Source organism: Neopsephotus bourkii, unplaced genomic scaffold (assembly GCF_033783945.1).
Source record: "Neopsephotus bourkii isolate Nb327-2 ecotype Australia unplaced genomic scaffold, CSIRO-AGI_Nbou_v1 NB_1388, whole genome shotgun sequence".
NCBI classification, from domain to species: Eukaryota; Metazoa; Chordata; class Aves; order Psittaciformes; family Psittacidae; genus Neopsephotus; species Neopsephotus bourkii.
Window position 1 is genome coordinate 5,401,899 of NW_026901866.1, and position 13,102 is coordinate 5,415,000.

The 13,102-nt window shown below is 34.6% G+C and overlaps 1 protein-coding gene across 9 annotated transcripts in view; it reads left to right on the top strand.

Annotated features, from left to right (window-relative positions):
• CDIN1 (CDAN1 interacting nuclease 1) overlaps nucleotides 1-13,102 on the top strand; it is a 125,393-nt gene that overhangs the window by 18,047 nt on the left and 94,244 nt on the right. For 5 of the 9 annotated variants that reach the window (XM_061367672.1, XM_061367671.1, XM_061367674.1 and 2 more), the window contains exons 2-6: nucleotides 5,369-5,414; nucleotides 6,275-6,339; nucleotides 7,012-7,041; nucleotides 9,334-9,394; nucleotides 12,411-12,483. In XM_061367672.1, coding sequence (XP_061223656.1) covers nucleotides 5,369-5,414; nucleotides 6,275-6,339; nucleotides 7,012-7,041; nucleotides 9,334-9,394; nucleotides 12,411-12,483 — 275 coding nt within the window. Of the gene's footprint in view, nucleotides 1-5,366; nucleotides 5,415-6,274; nucleotides 6,340-6,929; nucleotides 7,042-9,308; nucleotides 9,395-12,410; nucleotides 12,484-13,102 lie in introns of those variants that run through there. The other 4 variants (XM_061367679.1, XM_061367673.1, XM_061367676.1 and 1 more) reach the window with 4 other exon arrangements.

The window sequence follows — 13,102 nt, forward strand, 5'->3', positions numbered from 1 at the left end:
CAACCATATTAAAACTTTAGGTGAGATTTTAGTATTAAAAGCTGCAGTAAAGAGAAGCTAAAACCATAGCTATTCTAGATGTCATTGAGGCTTCCTCCCTCATTCCATGTCTTTCAGTGCTTGGATGCATGTAAGCCAAGTGGTTCTCAAATTTTGGTACTTGTAGGCTACACCCTGCAGTTCTGGGAAGCCACAGAGGTTTTACACATCTGGGCATGTGTTGCACATAAGTGTGGACTGGTTAGTATATGATAAGCAGTATAGAAACGTTGTTTTCTTTAGGAGTCCCTGTGCCAGTGTTTGTAGTACAGAAGATGAGAATTAAAAGGCTGTTTGGGTTTCTTTCAGGTTTTTGGAAATGTAACAAGACACGTATTTAGGCACACATTCTGGAGTCTCAGGATAGCTGTGAGGAGGATTCCCTTTCCACCCCCAGACATTTAAATTCGTCAAATACATGTATTTCTTTTCTCGCACAGATTCTTAATCCAGCGTGGAAGGACCATGTAAGTCTAGCCCTAAGTTATATGTATTACTTTTGTTCTAAAGCTCAGTATTACATTAGTTAAAATATTTTAAAAGTTATTGTACATGGAAAGGGGAAGTTCTTTTCCAATTATTAGAAATGAGAGGCTCTTACCTGCTTCAGAAAATTTCATGAAAGGATCTGGCTAGCACTGCTGCTTTGGGATTTCACACTTAACACCTTTTTGAATTTTGGAAACACAGCTCCTGCCCCCTGCCCCATTTTTTAACCAATATATTTATACTCTTAATGAGGTGGAATGTTCCATTTTGTGGAAGGGAAGCAATGAAGCAATGTTCTTTGTAGATTTCATTTGCTGAAAGGAAAAAATCAAGGCTATTTGATATATGTATGTATTATATATATCTGCCTTATGATGGACTTTGATTTCCCCCTGCTTGTCTCCACTTGTGTAGATAGTTACTGGGTTAAATAGCACAATTCATATTTACTGTTAGTTTTTTTGGTTTGGTTTGGTTTTTGGTTGGTTTTGGTTGGTTGGGTTTTTTAACAGATCTTTCTAGATACTCTTCCTTTGTTCCATGGTAAAAGACATGAAATGTAAAGCTGAATTTTTAGTCTTTCTATTTTAGGCAAGAAGTGTGGAGTTAAAGATGAGGGAAACACAGCTCCTTTTAAAATTAATAGATGCAACAAGTGGAAGCTTGGTCTTCTACCTAAAATTTTATGTTTTTAATAATCTCAGAAAATAAGTAGAAAAGCATAAGTTTTATCTCATCCCTAAAGAATTAATAAGAATTATTTATCAACTAGGGCTGAAAATACAGTATTTGCAGAAGTTGTCATGTTTTGATTTTCTCCTGCTGAAGCAGTAGTAAATAGGAAGTATTAAGTTGGACAGCACACCAAATCTTGGCTAGATCTTCAAGCCTGCTTTGCTGAGAAGGTGATCCTGTCCATGTAAATTATTTTGGTCCTTACTAGCTACTTCTTGGCCAGAGTTTTGTATCAGCTCTAGTTATGAAGCACTGGTCTGCATCAGCATATTATCTGTTATTAGTTTATATATGAGTACTCATTGCAAACAAAACGTTTCTGACATACTTACCAGGGATAATAGCATCCTCTACCAAATTCTGAGATTCATTGGGAAAGAATGGTCTAAATTTTATTCTTATATGTTAGATTACCAAAAGATACATTCTTTTTCCAGCACCAGACATGCAGTTCTCTTTTTAGCTTGATTGATCTCGTGACTGTTCTTAGAGGTAATTTCTCTTATCTCTTGTTCTGGTCTGACTTGGACACCCCATTTTAAATGCAGGATTTGTCTATTATCGATATCTTTGATATGAGTAATACTTACGTTAGGCAAATTTTTATATCTTTATATCATTTGGAACCAGAAAATGACATTTCATTTTTTAAAATTAGAAGCTATTTTCTTTAAAAAAAAAAAAAATAAAAATGGTGTTTTGTAGCAGATCTTAGATTTCAGTTTTCTGCCTAAAAACAGTTATGTACTGACAAGGACACAAAGTGTCACCAACATCAACACAGAGTAACAAAAGGTAAATAGTTCCATTATGGATGTTGGTGTACAAGAAAAAGAGGATATCTGAAGAGAGAGGCTGGTTGCTTTGAACAGAGTTCTGGGGGTAATGTCCGCTACCATCTGGAATTGCAGAAAATGTTTCCATGAAAGTGGCCTTCTACAGAACTTGAGGAAGTTTGCTTGTTTTCCTAGAAAACAGATTTAGTTCCACAAGATGGATAACAAGTTTATTAATTATTTAAACTAGGTAGTACTTGAAATTATGAGTTGGGATGGCATTGTTTGTTTCAGAAAATCAGCAAATCTCTACCTTGGCTCTACAGTTGGTTCCTGGCAAAAGAGGTTGTTTGACACAAACATGCCTATATCCATAGCCTTTCAGTAAGGTATGAGGCTTACTACAAAGTTTATTCCATGAGAAACAATGCAACACTGAAATGTTACTTCGATTAAAAGATATTTTCAGTGTTATGTTTCTTTTCCTGGATATTACAACAATATTAATTTGTCTGCTCATTTGCTGCCTTGAAATCCTGTATAGCGTAAGAGGATGAATGAAGCCCTAGGAATTTGGCTGCTCCTGTAGAAGTAATGATAACTTACACAGCAGTATCCCTGCTGTCAGTATCAGCAGTTGTGATCATGCTGTTTTATAATGCAAATGCATGTTCATGACTTCTGTCCCTGCTTCAAGTACACTGTCTTTTTCAGCACTCTCTGAAAACATGATGTTTCAGGTTTCTGTCAGTGACATCTTGTAATAGCTGTTCCAGTTGTTTTTTGAGGAGCTATTTTATTTTGCCAGGAAGTTGTGGCAATGGAACTGTGGCAAAGAAATGCTGGGTGACAGATAAGTGGTTTTGGTGTTTAAGAGAGGAACTGTGTTAACCAGAAAAGAACACGGGAGCAGCCATGTGGTGATTAAATCCTCTTTTCCTAGGGAAGGGGAAAGATATTCTGGTAATAAGGCTTGAAATTCTTTGACTGATATTAGAGAAATAATTCTGTTTGTCACAGTTGCAGTGGCTTTGTACTGCAATCCAGTATATATCCAACTTGTTCAGTTGGGCTGATTTATTTGTTTTATTTTTTAGTGTTCATGGTAGGTCCTAAATGACTGAACAGTTGGAAACATAGGAGTGTCAGACAAAGCTGAAGTAGAAGGGCAAAATCCAAGGACACCAAGGGAACAAATAGAATGGACAAGAGTCAGGAGTGAGAAGAGAGGGATAAAGGTCTTAATTCTTTTTGATATGTCAGTGGGTATAATAGGATAATGGTACAATAGCTATAGTAATCATGCTGGGAATAGCCTAAAAATGCAAAAATTGGTATGCCAGTGGAAGAGAACTTGAACCAGAAATCCATTTAAATGCTATCCTGTTTTGTTTTGGGGTTTTCCACATCTTTTCTCTAAATTCAATTCTACCATTATGACCATGTAAATCTGCCAGATCATAATAGTTACGTGGAGAGCCATTAGGGGGCCATATGTACCCAACTTATTTATAGCCTGCAGGGTTGTTTTAAATAAATCAATTTGAAATACCTTAGCTTTGCATATGCATATAGCCTGTGTAAGTATATAATCTTAATTTCTTTCCTTTGTTCACCTTCTTATGATTGCATACGCATGTTTAAAGTTGCCGTGATTGGATGGTGCACCTTTTGGGGAGGCATTGCGTTACATAACTCTTGGCCTTTGTGTCCAATGATGTATATTTAAGAATATTTAAATTCTTGATGACATTGTAATTCTTTTTTTTTCTGTAATCCATTAATTTCATGAGTCTGTATACTAGTTTATTTTACTATACTTTTCTTACAGTTTTAATATTTGGTCAACACATACTCAGATTGAACATTCTCATGTGTAAAGTACCAGAGATCAAGGCTCAGCTTACTGTTACACAGATGTTGTGCTGGACAGAAAAGCCCAAAATACAATATTATGGCAAAGATTCTGGAAGCACAAATATGGGCAATAATAAACTCTTCATACAGCAGTACATTAATCTAGTCACTTTTTTCCTAATGCTTCAACTGGTTGGTTTAGAAGTAACACTTCATATTCTGCAGCAGACATACTGTCTGTTTAAACCTGAACAAACCATTTAGTCATTCTGTGCCTCAGTTTTACCTCTTGCAAATGGGAGTAATGCTTCCTTATCGTAGACTGGTTATTTCTGAAGCATAGAAATTGCAAGGAGGAGGACCATTTGAGTATTGAGAGAACATTTACATTTAATATGAATATGATGTGATATGGGTGTTAAATTCACATGCAAGAAATCTGACAGAAGAGTAAGACTTTAGGCATTACTGAATCTTTGTACTGCCTATGTTCAAAGATGTACTAGCCTTAGTAGGTAAGTTCATGAAAGGAAAAATGTTAATTATTCATAATGCTTTGCTGTACCATAAAACTCGATTTATAGAGACTATAATTTGTTCAAGTTGCATGTAGTAGGAAAATATATCAGGAGTAATTAATTGTATTCAGGATGTGATGAGGTATATATATCCACAGAGGACAATTGAAAACAGTAGTGGTGTGGTATTGATTGCCTTTCAGCGAAAAAAAAAAAAAAAATCTTGTCCCATTTCTAAATGTTAACAATTCTGAGAGAAAAATTCCCACTTGGGAAGAATGCTTTCCAGGTTGCTTCATTGCCAGGTGTTTGACATTGAGTGGAGCCTTAGATGAATGAAGCTTATGGCAGCTTTTGGAAATGACCGACTCCAGGGAATGTTGGCTTCCTGCTGTGAAAGTTTCTATTTTCAAAGCACATCAGTTTCAGTGGGAATGTTCCAGTGGTCCCATATGCTACTTCTGACAGAGGCGGAAGTTTTTAACCTGAATATGAGACAGCTACTGAAGAGCTTCCCTTGCTGCTAACAAAATGAATTTCAATATGTTGCCAATGAACAAGCAGCATGTTCCCAACTGCTGATGGAATTTATCTCCATCAATTATTAATGGAAATTTTGATTTGTTTTCCTTTCTGCCTGTTACCTTTTAGCTTTTCTACCTGCTCCTGTTAGAACTTTGTGGGTTCTGAAGCTGAAAAAGGAATCACCCAAACAATATGCTTGTTTGCTTTGAAACTCTTGCTGTATTTTCCTCCCCTCCCTCATACACTCTCTCCTTGACCTAGCAGCAGGAAGCCTTTGTCTGAGGTGTTCATCTGGAACAACTTTTCCACACTTGTTTTCATGTTCTGTTAGATTACAGGGCAGCAGGCCTACCTTTGAAGCTCCCTTCTCTTTTGTTTCTTTGCAGTGCACTCCAGTAATTAACTTTGTCCTTCTTTTATTTGTTCCAGTCAATCGCAGTCCACTCTGCTGAGCATCTTCTCCCAGGAGTACCAGGTTAGAAGTTTTCTCCTTTGTGAGGGTTGACAGGTGCCTAATTGAATGATGAATGTCCCTTTATTTCTTTGTAATTGAACTGCCAGCTTTCTGATTGGTTTGGAGGATGTTCCTTTTTCCACATCAAGCACCGCCTGAGTCTCAGTGGATGGCTGCCAAGCCTACCCATCCATCTGTCTAATAACATCTAGCCTTTGCTTATTTGGTGGACCTGTAATAAATTATGCTAAACCATTATTATTCTGACAATAATAATTTCCCTGTGTTGCGTGGTTCCATGTGCTAAATGTTTGCTGACTTGCACTGTCAGTGCTGCTTTCCATTGCTGACAGAGATGATGATAAATGACCATTGCCGGAGTGGCAGAAGGCAAGAGAGGCAGAAAATGGAGTCATTTATCATGAGATGACAGGTGTCAGTCAAGTGGCAAGTCTCTATGGAATTACTTTTTGTTGTTTTTCAAATAAGTTGTTTTTAAGCAATGTTCTTCCTGGTTAAAAATGCCAATTGAATTGTAAAACTAGAGTGCACCAGACTTAGATGGAATTGAATTGAGGGGAAATTAATACAAAGGTTGAAAAAGAGAACAAGTTTTTCTTTGCCCTCTGCAGCCTTCAATAAACTTATTTAGATTCAATTATTGTGACCTTACTGGCTTTTACATATATGGTACATTGCAGTACAGTCTGAAGACGTTCAATTCAATAGGTAGATTGAATGTCATTTTTGTACAGAATCTAAAAACAGGGTTCAGTTTATATGTCAAAGTGTAACCAAGGAACATGTGTCTGGACAGTCATGATTTCTGTATTTTGATCTGTGACATATTTGTAAGATTCTTTGTTTTTTCATTTTTCTAGAAACAAATCAAAAGAACACATGCCAAGCATCACACTGCTGAAGCTGTTGAAACTTACTACCAAAGGTATCACCTCGCCACCCCAGTCAGGAGTATTATCATAACTAGTATTTGTTATGGCAATTATGAGTAAATTAGCTTATTAGCTTATGAAGCTGATTTTCTATAAAAATAAATAAAGAATTTGGGATGAGGATTGCAAAACAGTTCACCTAAAATTGCTTTCAGTGAAAATGCACAAATTTTTCTGTGTTTGGTCACTGATTAAGAAAGTGTTTACGTCTTTGGCTCTAAGTCATATTTTACAGAGTACATGATAGCATTTATTGTATGTTGCCTGTAGTTTGTAATTATAGGGCTTCTGTGTAAAGACTAACATTGAGGATAACTTTCTTACAGCTAGGGAGCTTGTTCTGTTACAGTTGCTTGTGCTTTTAAAAGATTTGTGTTACGTTACAAAAAGTTACATATTCATGTATTGCCAGTTAAAGCTCTAAGTTTTAGATCACTCCTGTTTTATCAACAGAAGTGTCAGAAATAGCTGTTAAGGGAAGATGAAAACCTTTTTGTCATTTTATAATATTTTACAATTGTATGCATCTTAAGCTAATAAATTGTATTTGCTACACCTTATAGTTTGTCTGTTTCTTCTGTAGGCTTTCCTAAAAATACTGCGGTGACATAATTGGGGCATACTGATAACTGGTTAAGCTACACAATTAAGATACTTCCTTGTAGACTGACATATCTGAGGAGCTTGTATGGCAAGTGAATTGATAACTGTGATTATAGATGTCTTGATATTTATGCTTAATATTAATCTGTATGAATCAGGAACATAAACAAAAAGCCTTCATTTGTGAAAATTAACTGTGCTTCCACAGAGCCATATATTTAAAACTAAGCAGAGCTTCATTTTAGTAGATGCTGATTTAGAATATCTAGTGTGAATTGTGCTGTTCTGGGGTTTTGATTTTCTAGTGGTTGTACTGTTCTGTAAAAATATGTACTGGATCATATTGCACTTCTCCTGTGCTGTTTAGGAAGAACATTGGTATGATTAAGTTTGGCTCACGTCAGGTAGAAGGATTTGGTCTCCTGTCCCCCTGTGCACTGTCTGAAGTATGATAGTAGTACATAACTAATGCATTATGTATGAAGCTATATGGTGGTGGTAGGGAAGATCATTCTTTATGCTATTTCTGGGTATTTCACATTGCAAATGTATTAACATGGCCAAATAAAATGCACATGTTTTAAAATCAGAGATGTTCTGGTTAGTAGTTAGAAAACTCATCTCAATCCTGTTTTAGTAGATTTATTGTATAGTATGTTTCATAAGCTACATCGGGAAGACTACTTGAGTCAGAAGCCAGTTTGAAATGCTTCAAGCATAAACATGGCAAACATGTCTTCTCGACTTCCTTTTTGTGGCATCCATTTTACTGCTCCAGTCTGTGTCTGCTCTTTCATAGTCTCATCAACATAGAAGCAGATTATTGTGCTCCCATTGCTTTCCTAGGCTGGAAACGATCAGTTTTTGCATGTATCCATTTCAGGTGGCCCCCGTTGGGAGCAAGTGGAAGTACAGCTGAGTGGATTAGTTGCTGCTGCTCTACTGAGACTTACAAGTCTTAAACTTGGGAAAATACAAAGGCAAATTACAGGAAAGATGAGCAAGCTTTTCAGAATAGTATTGTCATCAGTCTGAGAGCTGTTAGGCCATTATGGAGTTGCCAGTAGCATTAGAATTATCTGACAGAAAAATACTCCATTGTTACCTGTAGCTTTGATATTTGATCAACTGAATGCATGGTTTAGAGCATTAATGTCAAGCAAACCTTCCTGGGTAGGTATTTTGTTTATGATGTCTCCTTTTTTTGTTTCTGTAATAAATTTTTTAAGTTTAAATATACGCAGAGTATCTTGCTTTGTGGATTTTTATTTTTTTTTGTGTGTAGAATTGAAATAGGTTACAGCAAAAAGCTTTTATAATTTCCTTCATTCCTTAATAAGCTTCAGAATATCTTGCAAACAAAAAGCCCTCTAATGCTCTGTGAAGAGGTTTATGTAAAGGTGTTACACCCATTCCACATAAGGATAAAATTATACAGAATTTTAATGTCTGTAACTAATGAGTAGAACAGTGGCTTCTGATGGATAGATAATGACAGAACTGGAAAGGCTGTGGCCTTCTAATGATGTCAGTAATGATAAGCTATATGAATACAGATAAAATAAACGAACAGATTCAAATACTGGTAACTATTGTTCTTTTACACATAGCTGCAAAGCACAGTGGCTTGCAATAATATAGCTACTTCCCACCAACTCCTGAGAACAGGTTTTAGTCATTGAAATACACACATCAAACAGTAAAGTAACAGACAGTGAGGAAGGCAATATTGTTATGAAGCAATGGTCAGAAACACCACTGTGAATCCATATCGGTCTAATACCCTTAACCAGAAACATTAAGACTTTGCCACTAATAAGATAATGACTTTCTATCACCCCTTATTGGATCCTAAATATTTAATTATTTTTTTTTCTTTGGAATAGTCATTTGATTGTTAGATTCTGATTTAACTAAAGTAAGCCTTTAGTATTTAAACTACTGCCCAGTTGATAAAATCTGGATTTAATTTGAGAACTTATGTTTTTGTGCATCAAAAGTAGTTGAATAAGATAGGTACTGAGCCATCATACTTGAAGGTCATATGGAACCCTAAATCTTTACTGTGAATAATAAAGGTTTATTTGTCTGTGATGCATCTTTTCCAGAGTACAAATACCATTTATTTGTATGTCATTAAGCCATTAAAAAAATTATTCTTGATTTTTTACTTAATTGAGATTGATATATTTTGCAGATGAATAGGAGACAACCCTGGAGAGTTAGTGATTGTTTTAAATATTTTTTTTTCTTAAAAAAAATCCACTTAAATACTCTGTACTGGAGTATTTTCCCCCAAATGAAAGAGGTTCACAAGGGATACTGACATGTATAAACTGGTATTTTCCTGCCACTGCAGAATTACCTGGCTTTGTCTTGTCTAGGTACCTGAATGGGGTGATGAAAAATGCAGCTGCCCCTGTATTACTGGAGCTGGCCAATGAGGTAATCATCTTTACTTTTTTCTTTAATCTTCCAGTGTAAAACCTGAGGGGCATATCTATAGTGACTTAAGCGAGAAATGTAATTAACCTAAAAAAAAAAAAAAAATGGTTTCAAGGCACATTAGACATTTAGAATGGTTCCCCAGTCTGTTAGTACTTACAACAATTAGACAAAAAGCCCCATTTATTAATAAATCAGTTAACGTAATTAGTCTTAACTTCAAGGCAAATGCATAAGAAATTCTGAATTTGTATTTTGTTGGAAATTTCAGACAGATCATAGGTCTTTAATGCAGAAGCTTACTAAACTTTCCCACATTGATTAAATGGAATTTTATCAGTTTTACTTGTATTTGATTTCTTTGTTTTTTTTTTTTTTTTAATAACAAAACCCATCTAAGATTTATTTTTTTTTAATGATAGGAAGTTTTAAAGAGTTCATCTTCCTGACTGCATTCTCCGTTTATTTTTGTTCATACAGATTAGAGGATGGCTAATGAAAACTGTTTAATATAAAGCAATTAAGCAGAATAAATTCCTCAGTATAGCCATTTCCTAGAAAACCTGGAATGTGAAAAGTTCAGTACAGTTGTCATTAAAGCCTTGACAAATTTATTGATGCTATTTATTAACTAGAATATTAATCTGTCTTGGGATGCAGTGTCTTCTTTGAATTAAAAACTGCTATCTAAAGCAGTACTTTAACGAAGATGTAAAAAGTTTGAAAGAGTGGCAGTGAGCCTCCTAGAAAAATAAAATTGATAAAATATCTACAAATAAAATTGATAAAATATCTACCCCTTAAACTCTAAAATATTTATTTACAATAATGACAATACAATAGCTGATAGTCCTTGTAACTGCTTATGCAACTCTCAAAGGGATAGAATGAAATGTATGCTGGTTTGTGTTGCATTTTAATAGAAAATGAAAGAAGGAGGCAGAAAATGAGTGTTTGCATTAAAAATGATATGGCACTACAAACATTAAGTGTTGCAATAGCAGCAAGTTCTACATGTTACATTAGTAAGAAAGAATGGTTTCTCCCTCATGTACATTGCTTCACCCAGCAAATGTGCGATTACCTATCAATTACTAGAAGGTTTTAATGGTCTGTGAAGTGTCCACATATCCTGATCATACAGTTAGCATAGAATAAAGAATTTATATCATATTAGTGGTAATGTGTAGCTTCTTCCCATATGTGGAAAAGACAAGTCTTAAACTACTGAGAGTAGATTGTACATTACATAAATAAGTACAATCTTATTAACAATTTAGGTAAACAACCCAATTCATGATATATTGCACCCATATTATATAGGAACCATCATAAAAATATTTCAAGCACAAACAAATATATCTGTTACTGGTTTTTGTATATTTTTCCCATTGATTTATAGATGATGCATATAATTTCTGACTCTAGTGAGCATATCTTTGTTTATATTACACTAATGCATTTTTGCAATTCAGATCAAAGATATCTGCAGTTCAGAAATAAATAAAAGCTAAATCTAAAAGAAACAGCAGACATACAAAGAACTTATCTGCTTCTGATTTCATAGTAGCAGGTATATAAGAAAGGCAATGCATTTTGTGACTGCTGCCTAATGCATTAGGGAAATAATGGCAATAACCAGCACCAAATTACTGCTTCCAAACAGTCAAGCTGCCATTTTTATATGATAGTTAATATTTAAATGACATACTCTTGCGTCTGCTGACAATTGATGCAATGGTAATACTTTATGAGTCAATATATATTTAATCAGTGGAAACTGTAAAAATTGATGAGAAATATATAACATAGGTGCATTACAGTGTGTAGCAGCTCTGTTAAATAGGAAAAGCTCCATATTATTTTTTTGGTTTTTTTCTGAGGGATTGTGAAACTACTTTTAAATTTTTTTATTATTATTTTATTTGCCAACTTCTTATTGTATATGTAGTGCAAAAGGACTAAAATCTCATTTTTGTTAGATAGGAATAACAAAATTAGTCACTGTTCTCTTCATACAAATATTTTCAAGTGAGATTTGAAGCACTATGAATTTTACTTACATGCTAAATTCTGACATGAAGCATGATGGCCCTATTTCAAAGAAAGATAGACACATGATTAATATGAAAATTAGGGAGATGCAAGTACCTGAACTAATAAGGTAGTCCTTATTCAGGCTGGACTACCTTCAGTAATTTCACCATTTTTCATGTGTCAGTTCTGATGTGGGTTACTGGAAATAAGCAGCTCCGTGGAAAGCATTTCTCTCTATTTGGGGAATTTGAGGGCATTCAAGTACATACATATTTGGAAAAAATGTATGCACAAATGAAGCTACCTTTTTTGTCTAGTTACTAAATCAAGATAAATTTTTTGTAATAATATTAAGCTTGAAAACATGTCAAGAAAAATTCTCTGTGACAATGTGTGAGCAAAGTTTACTGTCTTGTAGTTAAAATTCTGGTTCACTACAGGAATAATATAATGTTATCTATAAAGCAATTGTAATCTCAGGTGGAACTGCGCCACACATTTTCCATATGTATAAAAACTATTGAAATGGAGGAATAGCTTTGTTAAAAAGGAAAATACAAACTGTAAAGAAATTTTGACTAAGCCCAACATATCTTCTGAAGATACTGTTATGAAGGATGTATGGTATCACTTGATGGGTGCCACATATAGTAAGTATTCACAGCAAAGGGTCTTCTTGGCAGGTAACCTGACAAAGGAGATTTTACTGTCATCCTTTACAAAGAGTGTTTCAAATGCAAAATATCCAAATATAATAACCAGTAATGTATCTTATCCACTGTATTTGATTTACCACTGGGTACTGTGGATTGCTGCTACACATTTGGTTCATATAGGTGAGCTTAATAATCGGGAAAACTACTGTTTCATCTATTTTTGATCTTTATTTTAAACCTACAAAGTGATTACAGTTCTGACAGATGTGTGTCGAAATGTATTTACCTCCTGAAATTCTCTTTATTTTTTTTGTTGGGGTAAGGTGGACTTTGCCCCGTCATTGATGGCTCGTATTGTGTTAGAAAGATATCTACAAGAAAAAGAACAAGCCATCCGTAAGTATCTTAGGGTGGGTTTTTTCTTTTGTGATTTTAAGATATTTTTGTTTCAACTTTTCATCTGACTGTGGTATAAAAATAATGCAACATTACAAGTGGGTAACGAGGGTAATGAGGGTAACGTTTTAAGGCTGGCATCTTCAACAGCTAATGACAGTTGGGCTGTATGTAAAAAGACCACCCACAATTTAAGACTAGCTAAATGAATGCTTTCTTTTTCCCTTGTAGATTTTCAGAATATCTGTTCTTTCAGTAAAATAAAGAGGATGGGGCTCACACTACACTTAAATGTTTAAAATTGTGTATTTAAAAAATCAGTAATTACTGAGAGTGAGTCTTAGAAATAAACCTAAGCCACTTTTTAATTTTGTAACATTGGAGAAATATTGCTGTTAAATCCAAAAGTGCCTTTAACTGATCTCAGTACAAGAAAATAAAAAAATAATAAAAAAAAAGGAATGAAAGAGAAGAAAAGAATAGAGCTACAGGAGGAGGTTCAAGCCTAAATTAATTTGCCACTGAAAAAATACATTTTGTTATTTTCTCTGTGTCAACTGCATGATTAAAACCGGCTGTTAAGTGAGCTCTGGGGATGTGCTCGTAAAAGATTTATGAG